Here is a 22,090-nt window from a genome sequence, read left to right as displayed (position 1 = left end):
AAAGATATTTTTTCACCATAAAGCCGAATTTCCTCACATTTCGTGGTAACGACTCGGATTCTTTCTAAAATGGCTGCACATGTTACAAAGTGAGTAAGAAGCCTGGGAACGTGATGTGAACCCTTAATGCCATCTAGCTAGTCAATCAGCAGATAGCCATCCCGTGTGTTCTCACAGCCCTATAAAAAGCCTCATCCTGTGCAGTCTCTGCCATTTCACTCTGAGCTAAGCTTAGGGAAAGACGTGATAAGCGCTCATGCACTAGTGATCGTGTTGCAGAAAACAGTAAAAAAAAGAATATTGGACAGTGCAGGGAGATCGTAGGGAGAGCATAGAGCTACTGCCGGGACAGTGCAGGCTGAGTGTAATCACCCTGTACATCTTGTTCACCTGCTGCGCCATTCATACTTAATCTGTTCAAACACTTACTGTGCGTCAGACTTCGTCTCAACAGTCGGTCTAATATTGCAGAGTTTATCTTGTTCACCTGCTACAGCATTCATACTTAGTTTATATATATATATTTACTGTGCATCATGCTCAGTCTCAACTGGCGGTGTATTATATCACAGTGTTTATCTTGTTCACCTGCTGCTTCATTCATACTTAACCTGTTACATTATTGATTTAGTTACTGTACACTATGGACCAGAAACAGTTGCCTGGGCCCTCCAAAGGAATGGACAGTGGCAAAAATGTAGCTGTAGCCGGGACAATCAGCAGCAGAAGAAGGATTGGTGGTAGCAGCAGCTGCAGCAACAGTCCAGAGCTGCTACTGTCATCCATCAGTCGTGTTTTGACCAACAATCCAGCTGTACTGGAATGGTTGACTCGTTCTTCAACATCATCTCAAGTGACAGCAGATACACACAGCCAGGAATCACTGAGTTCCTCTGACACCACACTTAGTTGGTTTGGCCCAGGAACAGCCTCTGTGCTGTCACCTGCCCTGAACCTACCTCTTGCTTTTGCTGCTGCTTCTTCTAGCCAAGTAATGTTTGTGAAAGGTTCTGCTCTGCTTTTCAGCAAGGATGAGCTTTTTGAGGACAGTCAGCAGTTACAGGCCATTACAGACTTGGAGGAGAGGTCCACTGTGGACTCCTCTAGGCATGCAACTGGAGATGAGGACAGTTGCGAGATGTCAGAGACGTGCACAAAAGACAGGTGAGGGTGACATTAGTGAGGAACAAACCGATGTAGATGTAGTCGATTGCGCATGGGAGCCTGGTGAAGAGGGGGCATCATCATCATCAGGGGGTGATGATGGAAGCATGCCCATGAGACAGCAATGTCCTTGAGACAGCAAGCTGAAAGCATGCCCGTTAGACAGCAAGGTGACAGTGTGCCCGTGAGACAGCAGGGTAGAAGTGTTCCTGTGAAACATCAGGGTGGAAGCAGTGGGAGATCGAAACCCAACGCGGGAGGGTTACATCATATGATGTTCTGTGAGGAACCCACTAGCAGTGCACAGATTCATAAAAACATCAGCAGGCAGGCAACACGCAGTGGTGAAGGGAAAATGGCATACTCGCTGGTGGGGGAATTTTTCAGCAAGTTGCTGGAGGACATTAGCATAGCAGTATGCAGGATATGTGTTCAGAATTTGAGGCGGGGCCAGGGCATCAACATTAATGTTGAGCGAATCGAAACATCCAAAGTGAAATTTGATCCAAAGTTTAGGAAAGATTTGATTTGCCACTTCGTGGTAACAAATCAGCTGTTCCTAAAATGGTGGCTGCGTATGTTATAAACTGGAAGGACTGTAAGAAGCCTGAGAACGTGATATGACCCATAATTCCGTGCAGCCAGCCAATCTGCTGTTAGCCATCCCCCTGTGATGTCGCAGTCCTATAAAATCCTCATCTCGCGCAGTCTTGCCATTTCACTGTGAGCTGCGGTAAGGACAGTGTTGCTGAAAACTAGTTTAAAAAAGAATATTGGAGAGGGACAGTGCAGGGACAGTGCAGGGAGACTGTTTTGAGACAGTAGGGAGACTGCAGGTCGAATTTATCACTGTGTGCAGCACATTCTATTGCACCCACATTCACAGTTCATAAGATATGATATTGAAACAGTTACGTTGGGTCCGTATTCCAGGATGGTGTAATATTTTGCCCTGTTCAACTTGCAGTGGAGCCAAATTCATCATAGTGAATGCATTCTGTTAGCTGTTGCATTACATAGCGTCAAAATTAGGCCACGGTTAAATATTTTACCCTGTTCAATTGTGCAGCGGAGCGAAATTTATCATAGCGAATGGCTTCAGTTAGCTGTTGCATTACATAGTATCAGGATTAGCGACGATTAAAGATCCAACAATAAGCTTCTTAATTTCATGAATCTTTAATACACGCTGGAGCTTTAATTACTGCTGCTGCAGGTGTAATATATTGCCATGTATATCGTGTTCTACTGCACAGATATTCAGAGTTAGTCAATTATTTTAACGATACAGTTACTCTAATATTTTGCCCTGTACAAGTGTTCAGTAGACCCAAATTCATCATCACTAATATGATCTTTTAGCAAAAAAATAATTCTGCTTCAGTATTGCAATCCCCGATCCCTATAACGAGCGGGTTACCTGCACCTCTTGGCGAAGGGTAAACACACAGCGATCCCTTCAGTGTAGCACGCTTGCAGCCACAGACATCTAAGGGCATCACAGACCTGTGAGATGTTGGACGCGGACCGCCTAGGGTCAAATATCTACTTAAAGGGGTTGGCCACTCTGTTAGCACTTATTAAAACTATTAAAAAGTAGGGAGATATTACACTTAGGGTCCATTCACACGTCCGTAGTGTATTGCTGATCCGCAATACACCCGGCCGGCACACCCATAGAAAAGCCTATTATTGTCCGCAATTGCGGACAAGAATAGGACATGTTCTATTTTTTTCCGGAGCGCGGACCAGAAGATCGGAGGTGCGCTCCGGACGGACAGCACACTGAGTGCTGTCCACATCTATTCCGTCCCCATAGAGAATGAATGGGTCCGCACCCGTTACACACAATTGCGGAATGGATGCGGACCCCAATTGCGGACATGTAAATGGAGCCTTACTAATATATCTTCTTAAGCACATCTGCCTGGTTTTCCTGCTATTGGCAGCACTCCCCCTCCTGTCCTGCTCTCACCACGCCCCCTCCTGTCCAGCTCTCAACACGCCCCTTCCTGTCCTTCTCTCACCACGCCCCCTCCTGTCCTGCTCTCACCATGCCCCCTCTGTCCTGCTCTCACCACACCCCCTCCTGTCCTGCTCTCACCACGCCCCCCCATCCTGCTCTCACCACGCCCCTTCCTGTCCTGCTCTCACCACGCCCCCTCCTGTCCTGCTCGCACCACGCCCCCTCCTGTCCTGCTCGCACCACGCCCCCTCCTGTCCTGCTCTCACCACGCCCCTCCTGTCCTGCTCTCACCACTCCCATCCTGTCCTGCTCTCACCATGCCCCCTCCTGTCCTGCTCTCACCACACCCCCTCCTGTTCTGTTCTCACCACGCCCCCTCCTGTCCATCTCTCACCACGCCCACTCCTGTCCATCTCTCACCAATCCCCTTCCTGTCCTGCTCTCACCACTCCCCCTCCTGTCCTGCTCTCACCACGCCCCCCCGTCCTGCTCTCACCACGCCCCCTCCTGTCCTGCTCTCACCACTCCCCCTACTCTCCTGCTCTCACCACGCCCCCTCTTGTCCATCTCTCACCACGCCCCCTCCTGTCCAGCTCTCACCACTCCCACTCCTGTCCTGCTCTCACCACGCCCCCCCTTGTCCTGCTCACACCACGCCCCCTCCTGTTCTGTTCTCACCACGCCCCCTCCTGTCCTGCTCTCACCACTCCCATCCTGCTCTCACCATGCCCCCCCCTGTCCTGCTCTCACCACGCCCCGCCGGTTCTGCTCTCACCGCGCCCCTTCCAGTGCATCTCTCACCAGGCCCCCTCCTGTCCATCTCTCACCACACCCCCTCCTGTCCATCTCTCACCACGCCCCCTCCTGTCCTGCTCTCACCACTCCCCCTCCTGTCCTGCTTTCACCACGCCCCCCCCGTCCTGCTCTCACCATGCCCCACCTGTCCTGCTCTCACCACGCCCCCTCCTGTCCTGCTCTCACCACGCCCCCTCCTGTCCTGCTCTCACCACGCCCCCTCCTGTCCATCTCTCACCACGCCCCCTCCTGTCCATCTCTCACCACGCCCCCTCCTGTCCAGCTCTCACCACACCCCCTCCTGTCCTGCTCTCACCATGCCCCCCCAGTCCTGCTCTCACCACGCCCCCTCCTGTCCTGCTTTCACCACGCCCCCCCCGTCCTGCTCTCACCACGCCCCCTCCTGTCCTGCTCTCACCATGCCCCCTCCTGTCCTGCTTGCACCATGCCCCCTCCTGTCCTGCTCTCACCTCGCCCCCTCCTGTTCTGCTCTCACCACGCCCCCTCCTGTCCATCTCTCACCACGCCCCCTCCGGTCCAGCTCTCGCCATGCCCCCTCTGTCCTGCTCTCACCACACCCCCTCCTGTCCTGCTCTCACCATGCCCCCCCATCCTGCTTTCACCACGCCCCTTCCTGTCCTGCTCTCACCACGCCCCCTCCTGTCCTGCTCACACCACGCCCCCTCCTGTCCTGCTCTCACCACGCCCCCTCCTGTCCTGCTCTCACCACTCCCATCCTGTCCTGCTCTCACCATGCCCCCTCCTGTCCTGCTCTCACCACACCCCCTCCTGTTCTGTTCTCACCACGCCCCCTCCTGTCCATCTCTCACCACGCCCCCTCCTGTCCATCTCTCACCACTCCCCTTCCTGTCCTGCTCTCACCACTCCCCCTCCTGTCCTGCTCTCACCACGCCCCCCCGTCCTGCTCTCACCACGCCCCCTCCTGTCCTGCTCTCACCACTCCCCCTACTCTCCTGCTCTCACCACGCCCCCTCCTGTCCATCTCTCACCACGCCCCCTCCTGTCCAGCTCTCACCACTCCCACTCCTGTCCTGCTCTCACCACGCCCCCTCTTGTCCTGCTCACACCACGCCCCCTCCTGTTCTGTTCTCTCCACGCCCCCTCCTGTCCTGCTCTCACCACTCCCATCCTGCTCTCACCATGCCCCCTCCTGTCCTGCTCTCACCACGCCCCTCCTGTTCTGCTCTCACCGCGCCCCTTCCAGTGCATCTCTCACCATGCCCCCTCCTGTCCATCTCTCACCACACCCCCTCCTGTCCATCTCTCACCACACCCCCTCCTGTCCATCTCTCACCACGCCCCCTCCTGTCCTGCTCTCACCACTCCCCCTCCTGTCCTGCTTTCACCACGCCCCCCCGTCCTGGTCTCACCATGCCCCCTCCTCTCCTGCTCTCACCATGCCCCACCTGTCCTGCTCTCACCACGCCCCCTCCTGTCCTGCTCTCACCACGCCCCCTCCTGTCCATCTCTCACCTCGCCCCCTCCTGTTCAGCTCTCACCATGCCCCTTCCAGTCCAGCTCTCACCACACCCCCTCCTGTCCTGCTCTCACCATGCCCCCCCGTCCTGCTCTTACCACGCCCCCTACTGTCCTGCTCTCACCACGCCCCCCCGTCCTGCTCTCACCACGCCCCCTCCTGTCCTGCTCTCACCATGCCCCCTCCTGTCCTGCTTGCACCATGCCCCCTCCTGTCCTGCTCTCACCTCGCCCCCTCCTGTTTTGCTCTCACCACGCCCCCTCCTGTCCATCTCTCACCACTCCCCCTCCTGTCCTGCTTTCACCACGCCCCCCCCCGTCCTGCTCTCACCACTCCCACTCCTATCCTGCTCTCACCACACCCCCCGCCCTGCTCTCATCACGCCCCCTCCTGTCCTGCTCTTACCACGCCCCCTCCTGTCCTGCTCGCACCACGCCCCCTCCTGTCCTGCTCTCACCACGCCCCCTCCTGTCCTGCTCTCACCACGCCCCCTCCTGTCCTGCTCTCACCACTCCCATCCTGTCCTGCTCTCACCATGCCCCCTCCTGTTCTGCTCTCACCATGCCCCCTCCTGTTCTGCTATCACCATGCCCCTCCTGTCCATCTCTCACCACGCCCGCTCCTGTCCATCTCTCACCACGCCCCCTCCTGTCCTGCTCTCACCACGCCCCCTCCTGTCCATCTCTCACCACGCCCCCTCCTGTCCAGCTCTCACCATGCCCCTTCCAGTCCAGCTCTCACCACACCCCCTCCTGTCCTGCTCTCACCATGCCCCCCCGTCCTGCTCTCACCACGCCCCCTACTGTCCTGCTCTCACCACGCCCCCCCGTCCTGCTCTCACCACGCCCCCTCCTGTCCTGCTCTCACCATGCCCCCTCCTGTCCTGCTTGCACCATGCCCCCTCCTGTCCTGCTCTCACCTCGCCCCCTCCTGTTTTGCTCTCATCACGCCCCCTCCTGTCCATCTCTCACCACGCCCCCTCCAGTCCAGCTCTCGCCACGCCCCCTCCTGTCCTGCTCTCACCACTCCCACTCCTATCCTGCTCTCACCACACCCCCCGCCCTGCTCTCATCACGCCCCCTCCTGTCCTGCTCTTACCACGCCCCCTCCTGTCCTGCTCGCACCACGCCCCCTCCTGTCCTGCTCTCACCACGCCCCCTCCTGTCCTGCTCTCACCACGCCCCCTCCTGTCCTGCTCTCACCACTCCCATCCTGTCCTGCTCTCACCATGCCCCCTCCTGTTCTGCTCTCACCATGCCCCCTCCTGTTCTGCTATCACCACGGCCCTCCTGTCCATCTCTCACCACGCCCGCTCCTGTCCATCTCTCACCACGCCCCCTCCTGTCCTGCTCTCACCACGCCCCTTCCTGTCCTGCTCTCTCCACTACCCCTCTTGTCCTGCTCTCACCACACCCCCCCATCCTGCTTTCACCACGCCCCCTCCTGCCCTGCTCTCATCACCCCCCTCCTGTCCTGCTCTCACAGCTGCCTTTCTGTCCATCCCTGCACCTGCCATGGAGGAGATACCTTGTCCATGCCTGAAGCAGTGTGCTGCTGTCTGAGTCCTAAAGCACCCTGCTTCTATCAGAGGTGCTTTCCTTCTGTGACTGGCACTCCTGGCTGTGCAGGGCAGGCAGGGGCTTAGCAGGGATACTTGTTAAAAGCTAAAATAAAGAAACTTTTGCAGAAGAAAGGGAGACTGAGGGAAAGCTATGATGGCTGATCTGACTGCAGGCTCTGCCCCCTTTTGTTTCCTCTGTACTGAGAGGATCCTGCCAACATGTGAGGATGTAGCAGAGAGATTGAGTAGAGAAAAAAGAGGTTAAGTGGATCTACCAGGGCAAAGTGCCCTGGAGCAAGGCGCCAGGAGGGTGAAGAAAATTGTAGTGGTGGTAAAGTACAATTAAATGGCACCACAATCTAGGTACATTTCAATAAAAATTGAGGGAAGGCAGTGTTAAGGGAAGTTGAAAAAAAGATTTTTCATTCCCAATAGACAGAGACAGATAGTGGGTGAAATCGGTCTGGTGGTGCCATAGGGGATGGTTCCAACCAGGGCCGACTCTATCATAAGGCAGCCCAAGCGGCTGCTTGAGGGCGCAGAGAAGGGGGGGGGGCGGCAAACAATTAACTTGCTAACTTGCACTTGCCCCGCAGCCCGGCCATCACTGTCTCAGTCACAGAGCGAGCGGCACACAGCTTACAGGCTTTGAGCTACGAGACCCTGGTGTATTTAAAGGGATTCTGTCACCAAGTTTTGGGCTATAGAGATACGGACATGCACGGCTAGATCGCCGCTAGCATGTCCGCAATATACCTGTCCTATAGGGCTGTGTTCTTTTATTTTCTTTAAAAAAGGATTTTAGAGATATGTAAATTAGTCTTGTAGGTGCCCAAGGGGCTATACGAACCTTCTTGGTGCCCAGCCGTGCCCAGCCACGCCCGCCTGTGAAGGAGCCCAGCACCGCCTATGTCCTCCGAATCTTCTCCTTTCATCAACGATAGATTGCCGTAATCTCGCGATGCGCGACCTCGCGCATGCGCAGTTCTTTCCCTGAGGCTGATGCCAGCACAGGAAAGGAAAACTATACCGGCACTGCTCATGCGCGAGCTCGCGCATCGTGAGATTATGGTACTCTACCGTTGATGAAAGGAGGAGATTCGGAGGACATAGGCAGTGCTGGGCTCCTTCACAGGCGGGCGTGGCTGGGCACCAGGAAGGTTAGTACAGCCCCTTGGGCACCTACAAGACTAATTTACATATCTCTAAAATCCTTTTTTAAAGAAAATAAAAGCACACAGCCCTATAGGACAGGTATATTGCAGACATGCTAGTGGCGATCTAGCCGTGCATGTCCGCATCTCTATAGCCCCAGACTTGGTGACAGAATCCCTTTAAATCTCATTTAGCATGGCTTTCAGAAAAGTTTCACCTGGGATTCAAACTCACGACCTTTCACATCACAGCTGCCCCAACACACCCAGCACTGCTACATCCATACACAGTGTACTGGGGCAGCTGTCATGTGTATGGATGTACACTAGGTATCAAAGTTATCTACAGTAGAAGTCTTATATATATTTTTTTTCAAGTAACTGGCTATACAGCTCTCATAGCTGTGTGGGTAAATGCCTTGCCTCTGATGTAAGGAGAAACTTTTCTGAAAGACAGGCTAAATAAGAACACGAGCACCAAATCTTCAACACTAGAGGCTGGTGGGAGCACAGGCCGGAAGAGGCCCGCTTTGCATCGCTGACATGGAGGTAAGTATAAAAGTGTTTTTTTTTATACCGGACTGATACTTTACTGGGGGGAGGGGGCTATTGGCACCATGATACTGGAACATGGAGGGGGGAGGAGAGAGGCACTTTATACTGGGATATTAGAGGGCAGAGGGAGAGGATGGCACTATATTAGCACATGGGGGGGGGGCAAGAAATGGACATGAATCATGAGGGGCAGAAATGTGAAATGATAGGGGGAAACGCGCCAAAATGTAGATTCGCTTGTGTTGACAAAAATCCTTGCACCGGCCCTGTTTCCAACCGTAACCTGGTTCAAAAGAAAACACTATTAGAGGCGCCACTCCAAAAGGATGTAATAAAGGTGAGTCAAGTGGTCACACCCCCTTCTCAGGAGGATGATCGTTATATAAATTGTTCTTAAGAAGAGGTATTCTGGATATTTCTGACAGAAATGTTCAAGATGTGAATACTCACTTCACAGGGGGGATAATCAGTAGCAGAGCGGGGGAAGCGCTGTGGACCACAAACTGTGAGCAATCCCAGTGTCTGTCCTGATCTTATCACAGACATGATATTACAGCCAGACCAACAGTTCAGGGGCTTTAACCCCTCGTGAGCTGTCAGTATGGCTGAGGTCAGTGATATCAGCAGCAGTCACTGGTCTCACCATCTATAATTGTGTACCCTCTCCTTCCTGCATTCTGTATATGGTGATCTGCATATAGAGATGCGCGACCCGCTGTACACTGTATACAGTGATCCGTGCTAACAAGTAGCCCACAAGTGCCGCTGGAAGTCCGCTCTGGCCCCATTCACTTTAATGGGGACAGGTTGGAGATGTGGCTGCAGCACAACAAACATGCAGAGAGGCGGCTGGACAGAAAATGTAGCGTGCTGGGCATCAGTGAATGTGAATGGGGCTAGCTTGTGGGCTAGCTAGCTCCTCTGAACATGCTTGCTGCAATGCATGGTGGGATTTTTACTTTCACTTTGCAGCTGCTCCTCCCACACAGCCAGTCTGAGGAGCTCCTCCAGGGAAGTGTGCCATGGAGAACAGGTTAGAAAGATGATATATAGCCAGTACATGTCACATGATAGAAATACTTCATGGTTTTGGCTATTGTCTAGGGCACTTTGGATTTTAGATACTTAGGGTGGCCAACCCCTTTAAGGCTACTTTCACACTAGCGTTAATATTTTCCCGTTATTGAGATCCGTCAGAGGATCCGTCAAACTCTTCCGTTTTGTCCCCATTCATCGTCATTGGGGACAAAACGTAACTGAACAAAACGGAATTCTCCAAAATGCATTCCGTTCCGTTCTCATACTGGAGAGCAAACCGCTGGGATGCGGAGCAAGACACAATAGAAAACGGATCCGTTCCCCATTGACTTTTTAATGGAGTTCATGATGGATCCGTCTTGGCTATGTTAAAGATAATACAACAGGTTCATTACAGATGCAGATAGTTGTATAATTAGTAACGGAAGCGTTTTTGCTGAACCCTGCCGGATCCAGCTAAAACACTAGTGTGAAAGTAGCCTAAGGCTACATTCACATGAGCGTGTGTTTGGTGGTCCACAAATTGCGGAAACGTCCATATGGCATCCGTTTTTTTTTGCGGATCCATTGTTACAGTGCCTATCCTTGTCCGAAAAATAGAGGGGAATAGGAATAGGACATGTTCTATCTTTTTTGCGGGGCTACGGAACGGACATACGGATGTGGATAGCACACGGTGTACTGTCTGCATTTTTTGCGGACCTATTGAAATGAATGGGTCCTCATCCTGTCCGCAAATAAAAAATGCAACGGACACAAAAACAAAATAATGTGGGGGGTTCAGTCAGCACAACCCTATGCAGGTGCACATTGCTATGGCGAAATACAGATACAAACGCAAAAACACAAATGCAATCGCACTCTGCAACCAGCACTCAAAGCACCAACACAAAAACAAAATACATGCGTGTGAATGTAGCCTAAGGCTAGGTCTACGCGACGACATTTGTCGCGTGACAATAAGTCGAGCAACAGATAGGGCACAACTACACTACAACATTTGTTGCGCGACATTTTGTTGCACCAATGTCGCGCAACAATTTTTATAATGGCAGTCTATGGTGTCACACTGCAACATGCGACATGCTGCGACTGTGACGCGACGTTCGCAGAAATATCCATCTCGAATCGCATGTTGCATGTTGCAGTGCGACACCGTAGACTGCCATTATAAATATTGTCGCGCAACATTTGTGCAACAAAATGTCGCGTGACAAATGTTGTCGTGTAGACCTAGCCTCGGTTGCTGTAATTAACCACACAAATCGCCCCACTAACTCGACCCAAATTCATCCTAGCTAATTAGTCCGTGTCATTTATTGCAATCTTTTATGGTCGGAACTACCACAGTATTACCAGACAAATCGTTCCACCAACCGGACCAAAATCCATGATTCCTGGCTGATGCGTTTTACAGGTACATTTTTGCCAGCGCTCCAGTCTCTTGTCTCTCATTCTTCCAGATATTACACAGAAAAAAAAATCAAGACGTGCAGAATATACTTAAAAACCTGTGCAAGGAAACATAGAAGGAGATTTCTAAAAAAAATAAAGAATATTAATTAGAAGTTAAGAAAAGTGACTTTGTTACCCATAGCAACCAATCAGATTCCACTTTTCATTTTTGAGAGCGCCTTTGGTAAATAAAAGGTGGAATCTGATTGGTTGCTAATAAGCCATTTTGCCTTTACACCAGTTTAGATAAATGTCCCCGATAGAGTCAGCAAATGATACGCAGGACGGTGACAGCGGGGGGGGCATCAGTGACCTCGGGGTTCTGTAACTGTAGCCAATCACTGCAGAGCATTGAATGGGGGCGTGGCTTTGACAACCCCTGCTGTTTCTTCAGGACCATACCATACAGCAGAGGTTGTTTCTTTTGGGAAGAAAATGCCATTTATCAGTATAACATTTAGTGGCATTATTCCAGTGAACCTTTTTAAATCACTTTATCAAACACCTTTCTGTTTCCAGCCATTAAGTGATTGAATTCAATTTGCATTAACTATCGGGAAATGTGAGGAGTGACATGGCTGAACAGTTCATTTCTTGTCTCTGTTCAGCAGTTATGATTGCTCTCCTGTGAAGTTGTATTAAAACTTTGGCACGTACGCTAAAGACACAGAAGAAGCAGGAATCCCGCTGTAATAAAGTAGACATGCCTGCTTAATTTCTGTACACAGCGGGAGATTAAGTGTTTAATGGTTATAGGAGATTGTTTGGAAGGCATGGATTTTCTTAATATCTATTGTTAATACAAAAGGTGGGAAACCGCTTCATGAAAAAGAGGGGGGGGGGGGGGGGCTGTCGCTGCGCTAAGAGCTCAGGTCTGATTAGATCTAAAAAATATAGTAATGAAAGCTGCAATCTAATCTTTAAAGTCCTGTGCTGCTGTGCTCAACCTGCGTGTTCCCAGAGCATGGGGGGGGGGGGGTCTCTGCCATAAATTGAGGCAGCCGCCAAGATAATCAGCATTATTTTACACAAATGATTCTCTATTACTGGTGGCCTGTGGGGAAAAGGACACACAATATGTGATGCCTTGTTTGACTTGCTGCCTGTGTTGATGATTTTGAAGCAGCCACAAACAGAAGGCTATAAAAGTGTAAGTTCATATTTTTACATGCCATCGTTGGGATGGTTTTGCAGATATTTTAATGCTAATAGCAATCTTAGTGAACGCACATGTCTATATTCTCATTTACGCAGTTCACAGATGACAGAACTAGTTTTAGAATTTTTAGCATTTCAACGTGTTCCGTGTTTGATAGCCGTAGGGAACGAAACATCATAAAAATGTCAAAGAGAAAAATATGCAGTCATCAAGACGTTAAATGGCGCTATATCGGGTTTTTTAACATGGATTTTGGCATGGTTTCCATCCGACACAGTTTTGAAGTTTGAATGCAATGAATCTGGCGTGGCACCCAGCATAGTTTCCGGTGCTATCCACATAGAATCCACACTAAGAAAGGCTATGTCCTTCCTTGGAATGGTCTGGAAAGCCGAGCTGAGATAAACCATGACCACATGAACTAAACCACAGACTCCCTCTGAAAACAATGGGAGGTGGATTCCATGAGGAATTCACGTGGAAATCAGGATAACACATACCGGTAACTCCATGTGGGCGAGACCTATAAATATCAAGGCAGGTTTTCAGTTCAAAACATACCTATAATGATGGATAGATAGATAGATAGATAGATAGATAGATAGATAGATAGATAGATAGATCGCAAATAGATAGATAGATAGCAGATAGATAGATAGCTAGCAGATAGATAGACAGATACAGAGATATGATAGATAAGAGATAGCGACAGATAGATAGATACAGAGATAGATAGATAAGAGATAGAGACAGATAGATAGATGGATAGAGATAGATAGATACAGAGATATGATAGATAGATAGATAGATAGATAGATACAGAGATATGATAGATAAGAGATAGAGATAGATAGATAGATAGATACAGAGATAGATAGATAAGAGATAGAGGCAGATAGATAGATAGATAGATAGATAGATAGATAGATAGATACAGAGATAGATAGATAGATACAGAGATATGATAGATAGATAGATAGATAGATAGATAGATAGATAGATAGATAGATAATGCTTGCAAAAGGTATTCAGACCCTTTCACTTTTTTTACATTTTCTGTTGCACTAAAATAAAATAAAAGTTTCCCCCCATCAATTTGCGTTCCATTCCCTATAATGAGAAAGTGAAAGCAGATAGGTTCAGTAGATATGTGTCACGGCCTATGGTATGTTGTGTGACACTTTCCTTCATTTGGTTGTCCGTGGCAACGTGTGGTGTTGAGTGCGTGTGGTGGCAGTGTCTCAGCCCTATGGCTGATCCCCAGGAAATGATTGCCACACATGCCGTTGCCCGCGGCAACAGGTGAAGTGTGTGGTTTATGTGAATATTCTCCTTTAAGTGTCTTCCCTTCCCTTGTGTTTGAAGGGTTAATTCCCTTCTGTGTGTGTGAACACTGGGTGTCTTTGTTGGGTGTGGCCACTTGGACCTATAAAGCCTCAGTGTTCAGCACGTGTCTGGGGGGTACTTCAGCCATGGCTAGCTGGAGTAGCCTCTGTCTTATTTCATCTGCCAGTGGGGGCCACCCTTGTGGTCATAAGTTTAAGTTTATGTGAGATGTTTAAGTTGATGTTTTTCTTTATTATTCAGTGCAGCTATGGATCTGGGTTCCTGTGTGTGTGGATGTGTGTGTGCTGAGTTCTATTTGTATTGTTGTGGACTTCAGCTTGCCTGCACACGGATACAGTCAGCAAGGCTGTGGCAGGTGGCTGGTACTAGTGCAGTTCACCTGCCATATCCATAGGCCTGTTTCTGTTCCCCTTTTTCCTGCAGCTTGGCCAGTGAGACTCCTGTTCCTCCGTGTCCAGAAGGAACAGGTCGTCTTACCCTTCACTCCTAGTTCAGGGACCGATAGAGGGTGAGTAGGGATCCGAGGTTCCTGAGCATGGGCCCTCCTACCTTCAAGGTCAGCCCATGCAGCTAGGAGTTAGGGACGGATTAGGGATGCGTTAGGAGGTGACCGGCTCCCTAATTCTCTCGTCCTGGCCGAGCAGTGGTTTACATCTTCTGGCATCGCACGGCTGAGGATTTTCCCCATCCTCAGCCGTGACAATATGTTTCCTAAGAAAACGATTTCAAACCAGTTGCAGCTCTTGTTTTTATAACTATGATATTTTTTTGTTCTAGCATGTGGAAAGCTCATGAAGATTACCGGACCTATTACAGTGAAGGCATCTGGGCCACGATTTGGAGCCTGGATGACAGATCCTGTAGCATCTGAGAAAAACAATCGTGTATGTATTGGGATTGCTGATACACAGGAGAACAATGTATTAAAGAGTAGACATCCTATATACAGTAAATACTATATATCATAATCACATTTCTTACATACAGTCTGGACGTAAGGGGTTACCCCATGAAAATATTTAGAACAAAACCCAGCTCATAATTGTAAACAAGTTTGTATTTACACTTATTCATAAAATGCTCATATCCCCAGATATACGTAGTTGTGTCTTCGCTTCGAGCGCCTATATGGCAGCCACTGACTTCCCAAGATGTGGACCCAGCCACGCAACTATCCTTGCACTTTGAGTCTCTGTGAGAAAAGCACATTACAAATGTTTGTCATTGTCATATTCCCAGATTTGTATTAGAGTATCCCCACAACCAGTTGTTTCTTTCTGTGTCCACTTCAGTGAATGTTCCAAGGTGGACACACATGCTCAGTCTTGCCTCTCTCTCTGCACCTTCAGGTGTGTGTGGGATTCCTGGTTAGTGATGAGCGGCAGGGGTCATATTCGAATTCGCGATATTTCGCGAATATTTTTTAGAATATTTGTCGAATATTCGAAAATTCACAATTTTTTTTCTTGAAAAATCGGCAAGTAATTAGTTTGTAATATGCAAATTTCCGTAATTCGAATTTTCGGATTCAAATTTTTATTGCGAATTTTTCAACTTACAACTATTAGACAAAGAAGATTATAGCACTATATTAGCTAAATTGCTCTATATTTGATTTTTTTCGAATATTCGCTATATTGCTATAACAGTTTTTCGAATATTCGTAATATTCTAAAACAAGAATATATAGCAATATAGCGAATATTCAAAAAACGAATTTAGAGCAATTTAGCTAATATAGTGTTATAATCTTCTTTCTCTAATACTACTACTCCTAAAGTCAAGTATATTGCAGCCTTCTTATTGGCCCACAAGCTAGAAGCAGGAAGGGATCATGTGTACTGAGTTTAAAAAAATAAAATAAAATAAAAAATCATAAAAAAATTGAATATTCGAAATTACGAATATATAACTATATTCAAAATATTCGTGAATTTTCGAAGTACCTATATTCGCAATAAAAATTCAAAATTCTAATATTCGTGATCAACACTATTCCTGGTGTGGTGAAGCTGCAACATCTTCTCTGCTGCTTAGAGGACATGTGAAATGAGTGTAATTAAAGTAATACTGTCTCACTCTCTTATTACTTGCTCACTATCTCTTCCGGGAAGCAGAAAAGATGCTCCAGCTTCAAAATAGGAGGCTTTTCACAGATCCGTCTACATACCCTAAGGAGCAAGACTGTGCATGTGCATCCAATTTGGCGCATTTTCTGAAGTACACACAGAAAGGCTATTCAATACTGTTCAACAACAAGTGGCGCTATGCTAACATTACTCCTGAAATATCTGGAGATATAACCATTTTTCGAATAAGGCTACTTTCACACTAGCATTTTTTGCAGATCCATCCTGGATCTGAAAAAACGCTTCCGTTACAATAATACAACCGCATGCATCCGTCATGAACGGATCCAGTTGTATTATGTCATATATAGCCATGACGGATCCATCATCAACACCATTGAAAGTCAATAGGTGCCGGATCCGTTTTCTATTGTGTCAGAGAAAATGGATCCATCCTCATTGAGTTACATTGTGAGTCAGGACGGATCTGTCTTTCTCTGCACGACATAGCGGACAGAAAAACGCTGCTTGCAGTGTTATTCTGTCCACGATGGGAGTGCAACCAAACTGAACGGAATTCATTTTGGTGAATTCTGTTTCGTTCAGTTTTGTGTCCATTGACAATGAACGGGTACAAAAGTGAAGCCTTTTCATCCGCTATTGAGATCCTATGATGCATCTCAATAGCGGAATTGAAAACGCTAATATGAAATTAGCCTAAGTGTAAATACAATTTTTTTTAATTCTTTGTGAGAAATCCCCTTTAAATTATGGGATCACTAAACTAAATACCCTAGTTAGAAATCATTTGGCAATTTTTAGATACTGTGACATTTCCTTGAGACACCATCCAACATTGCATTGAAATATGATCTTCCAGGATGGCGGAATTGAAAATCTGTCACATGAAATATGGTCTTTATAAGGGGATGGTCTTCTCAAAGAGGTTGTCTTTAGGAGAAGTTTCACTATATTAATACTTTATTAATCATGTTTTATGTGCTCATCCACATCTGGATAAAATATGAAAAAGGGCTCGATGAAGTAATAAAAAATGTTTCTATTTGCTTCATAGGTCTGGTATATGGAAGGATTCACAACAAGCAAAATAGTTCGGGAGTACAAGTCACTGGCAGATTTTGTCACAGGAGCAGAATCCCGGACTTACACCTTACCAGTTAAATGGGCCGGCACTAGTCATCTGGTGTACAATGGTTCACTCTTCTTCAACAAGTATCAGAGCAACATCATCATTAAGTACAGCTTCAATATGGGGAAAATCCTGGCCCAGCGTAGCTTGGACAATGCCGGTTTCAACAATGTTTATCCTTACACTTGGGGTGGCTACTCTGACATTGACTTGATGGCCGATGAGTTTGGTCTGTGGGCTGTGTATGCTACCAACCAGAATGCCGGGAATATTGTCATAAGCCAGCTTCGACAAGATACTCTAGAAGTTGTTAAGAGCTGGAGTACAGGATACCCCAAAAGGAGTGCTGGAGAATCCTTCATGATTTGTGGCACATTGTATGTCACCAACAACCATCTCACTGGTGCCAAGGTCTACTACTCATATTCAACCAAGTCCTCTTTATATGAGTACATGGACATCCCCTTCCACAATCAGTACTTTCATATATCAATGCTGGATTACAATGCTCGGGACCGCGCCCTCTATGCCTGGAATAATGGACACCAGGTGCTCTTCAATGTTACGCTTTTTCACATCATTAAAACAGATGGTGATGTGTGAACTGCAGCTCAACTTGCCAATCACACAGGGTCCTTCGCTCATCTCTCAATAATCTGTTGCTCATGTACTGGATTTGTTACTTTCTTAATGTTTCTTATTGGTCTATGGTGTCTTTTCCTTTTATACACTTTCTTTGTCAGCTCTTTCTTTCTTGTGTGCTTTGTGGTTAAATGTCTTTGGCAGCATACTGTAGTGCCTGGGGAACCCACCATATCCATGACAGTCTGACATTCAGAGGATGTATATTACAAGTTCAGTTCATCCCATTGATGTGGGATGGATAAAAAAAAAATGGAAAAGAAGGGATTGGCATTTATTACAGTGTAAGAAAAAAACATCAGTCAAGTAATTCACAATGAGAAGTACAGATCATAGATATGTTTAATCAGATTTATGTCAGACACTTATACTTAAAGTACTTAAAGAGGTTATCCCATGATTGATGTAAAAAATAAAAATCAGACATCATATAGTACATGACAATCTCTAACAAAGCTAGCACCAGCCCTGTACCATACATGAATCCAGAGCTACCCCTTCATTGCTCCAGTTGCTTTGTTTGATTCTCTTCAGGCTGGCAGCTCAGGGCTGTGTGCTTTCTCAAGAGGCAATTCCTTTCTGCTTCAACTCTCTCCCTATCACAACTTGGGGGTATGTCCTTTCTACTGCAGCTCTCTCCCTATCACAACTTGGGGGTATGTCCTTTCTACTGCAGCTCTCTCCCTATCACAACTTAGAGCATGTGTGTCCTTTCTGCTGCAGATCTCTCCCTATCACAACTTAGAGGATGTGTGTCCTTTCTGCTGCAGCTCTCTCCCTATCACAACTCAGAGGATGTGTGTCCTTTCTTCTGCAGCTCTCTCCCTATCACAACTTGGGGTATGTCCTTTCTACTGCAGCTCTCTCCCTATCACAACTCAGAGGATGTGTGTTCTTTCTGCTGCAGCTCTCTAGCTGTCACAACTTAGAGGATGTGTGTCCTTTCTGCTGCAGCTCTCTCCCTATCACAACTCAGAGGATGTGTGTCCTTTCTACTGCAGCTCTCTCCCTATCACAACTCAGAGGATGTGTGTCCTTTCTGCTGCAGCTCTCTCCCTGTCACAACTCAGAGGATGTGTGTCCTTTCTGCTGCAGCTCTCTCCCTGTCACAACTCAGAGGATGTGTGTCCTTTCTGCTGCAGCTCTCTCCCTGTCACAACTCAGAGGATGTGTGTCCTTTCTGCTGCAGCTCTCTCCCTGTCACAACTTAGAGGATGTGTGTCCTTTCTGCTGCAGCTCTCTCCCTGTCACAACTTAGAGGATGTGTGTCCTTTCTACTGCAGCTCTCTCGCTGTCACAACTTAGAGGATGTGGGTCCTTTCTGCTGCAGCTCTCTCCCTGTCACAACTTAGAGAATGTGTGTCCTTTCTACCGCAGCTCTCTCCCTGTCACAACTTAGAGGATGTGTGTCCTTTCTGCTGCAGCTCTTTCTCTGTCACAACTTAGAGGATTTGTGTCCTTTCTATTGCAGCTCTCTCCCTGTCACAACTTACAGGATGTGTGTCCTTTCTGCTGCAGCTCTCTCCCTGTCACAACCTGGGGTATGTCCTTTCTACTGAAGCTCTCTCCCTATCACAACTTAGAGGATGTGTGTCCTTTCTGCTGCAGCTCTCTCCCTATCACAACTTGGGGTATGTCCTTTCTGCTGCAGCTCTCTCCCTGTGATTGTCACAGGGTCTAATTGTAGATATGGCTTGTGGCAGTTGAATGAGAGAACTGAGCATGTGCGACCTCTTTAGTAGATGGAAATGCTCATTGCTATACAAATTAAACACAAAGATGCACCATTATAATGAAAAAAAAAAGAAAATATCTCACAACTGGAGCATTTTCTTCACAGAAAGGTAATTACAAAAGTAACTAGTTGTTCATATTGAATTATATTACAATAACATTTAATGGTAGCACAACCCCTTTAAGGTAGAAAACTACTATGGAAAATCTATGAAAAGCAACATCTGTTCCCCACAATTTGAGCCATTGTGGCAACTTTATCACTGAAATAACCTCACCCATTCCCAATAGTATAACACTTATTCTGTATGCAGAAGTGTACGATAAACATCTATTCCGTCTCCGCTAACATTAAAACTATAATAGCGGAATAGTAAAAACAGTTAATGAATGCTTAAAGGGGTTCTCCGTGAGTAATGAGTTTTTACGAACTTCCCGTAACCTGCCTCCATAAATAGAAGATTCATATTTACCTGCTCCACACCGCTCCGGTCCTCCACACAGCCCCTGCTGTCACCATCTTTGAGTCCCCACACTGTTTACAATCGGTGGTGCATGACCAGGGTCACATGCTCTGCTGCAGCAAATGACTGGCTTCAGCAGTGATGTGCTGATTGTGGCAACATCATTGCTGAAGCCATTCATTGGCTGCAGCAGAGCATGTGAATATGCCCATGCACTACTTGATGTAAACCGTTCAGGAACCAGAAGATGTAGACAGCAGAGGCAGCACAGAGGACCAAAGCGGCAGGAAGCAGGTTGAATCTTCTATTTACAGAGGCATGCTTTGGGCACTTGGTAAAAGCTCAGTATTCCCAAAGAACCCCTTTAAAAAATAAAATCTATGAGGCATATGTTATTAATTTGAACTATTCTAGGTAGCATATTTTTTGAAATATAAATTTTAAAAGATTGCACATCAATTTAAATGTCTATATATACAGTATCTCACAAAAGTGAGTACACCCCTCACATTTTTGTAAATATTTTATTATATCTTTTCATGGGGCAACACTGAAGATCTGACACTTTGATACAATGTAAAATAGTCAGTGTACAGCTTGTATAACAGTGTAAATTTGGTGTGCCTTCAAAATAACAACACACAGTCATTAATGTCTAAACCGTTGGCAACAAAAGTGAGTACACCCCTACGTCAAAAGGGCCAAATTGTGACCAATTTGCTTGACTTTAGGCAAGACACGCTTGTTCTTTTACGCGTTTCTCCACTTTCCATTTGAAGATGCCCCACAGATGCTCAATAGGGTTTAGGTCTGTAGACATGATTGGCCAGTCCAGCACCTTTACCTTCAGTTTCTTTACCAAGGCAGTGGTCATCTTGGAGGTGTGTTTGGGGTTGTTATCATGTTAGAATACTGCCCTGCAGGCCAGTTTCTGAAGTGAGAGGATCATGTTCTGCTTCAGTATGTCACAGTACATGTACATGCATTCATGGTTGTCTTAAGGAACTGTAGTTCCCCACAGCAAGCAGTACTCATGCAGCCCCAAACCATGACACTTCCACCACCATGCTTGACTTTAGGCAAGACACACGTGTTTTTCTACTCATCACCTGGTTGCACACACACACTTGACACCATCTCAACCTAAAAAGTTTATCTTGATCTCATCAGAGCACAGGATATGGTTCCAGTAACTCATGTCCTTAGTCTGCTTGTCTTCAGCAAACTGTTTGTGGGCTTTCTTGTGCATCATCTTTAGAAGAGTCTTCCTTCTGGGATGACAGCAATTCAGACCAATTTTATGCAGTGTGTGGCATATGGTCTGAGCTCTGACAGGCTCACCTCCCACCCTGTTAACCTCTGCAGCAATGCTGGCAGCACTCATAAGTCTGATTTGAAGAGACAACCTCTGGATATGACACTGAGCATGTGGACTCAACTTCTTTGGTCGACCATGGCGAGGCCTGTTCTGAGTGGAACTTGTCTTGTTAAACCACTATATGGTCTTGCCCACCATGCTGCAGCTCAGTTTCAGGGTGTTGGCAATCTTCTTATAACCTAGGCCATCTTTATGTAGAGCAATAATTCTTTTTTTCAGATCCTCAGAGTTCTTTGCCATGAGGTGCCATGTTGAACTTCCAGTGACCAGTATGAGAGAGTGTGAAAGCGATAACACCAAATGTAACAACCCTGCTCCCCATTCACACCTGAGACCTTGTAACACTAATGAGTCACATGATGCTGGGGAGAGAAAATGGCTAATTGGGCACAATTTGGCCATTTTCACTTTTGTTCCCAGCAGTTTAGACTGGCTGAATGCTGAGTTATTTTTGAGGGGACACCAAATTTACACTGTCTTACAAGTTGTACACTGACTACTTTACATTCTATTAAAGTGTCAGATCTTCAATGTTGTTCTATGAAAAGATATATCAAAATATTTATAAAATGTGAGGGATGTACTTACTTTTGTGAGATACTGTATATAGTTTTAAATCTTTTAAACCTGTAATGTTGTAAGTCAGCTAAAGGCTATGACAAATTATTAAGAAACATACTAATCATAGCTAATAATCATAATATGACAAATAAGATTATTCTGGTAAATACTTACTGTACATATGTAATATACTGTACATACCGAAATAAATGGTGGGTGCACTAGGGTTGACAACACCCCAGCAGTTCATATTGTTCAAGGTGGGAGTAAGGTGTGTCACCGACTGAAGTGATGGTTTAATTGCAATCTTGTAAGATATTAATTATCGCCATTAGAGACATAAAAGGGTTAATAAGCTGAGTCGCCCCCTTACTCCTTTATCATATCATTGAATAGCTAG

At 47.0% G+C, this 22,090-nt stretch overlaps 1 protein-coding gene across 1 annotated transcript in view; it reads left to right on the top strand.

The window, feature by feature from the left end:
- The window catches only part of OLFM3 (olfactomedin 3), a 203,627-nt gene extending 186,113 nt beyond the window's left edge, over nucleotides 1-17,514 (top strand). The window contains exons 5-6 of the mRNA XM_044302423.1: nucleotides 14,470-14,576; nucleotides 16,837-17,514. Coding sequence (XP_044158358.1) covers nucleotides 14,470-14,576; nucleotides 16,837-17,514 — 785 coding nt within the window. The remainder of the gene's footprint in view (nucleotides 1-14,469; nucleotides 14,577-16,836) is intronic.
- Nucleotides 17,515-22,090: the final 4,576 nt, after the last annotated feature.

The sequence above is a fragment of the Bufo gargarizans genome, chromosome 7 (assembly GCF_014858855.1).
Source record: "Bufo gargarizans isolate SCDJY-AF-19 chromosome 7, ASM1485885v1, whole genome shotgun sequence".
Taxonomy (NCBI): domain Eukaryota; kingdom Metazoa; phylum Chordata; class Amphibia; order Anura; family Bufonidae; genus Bufo; species Bufo gargarizans.
This window is presented reverse-complemented; position numbering and strand designations above follow the sequence as displayed.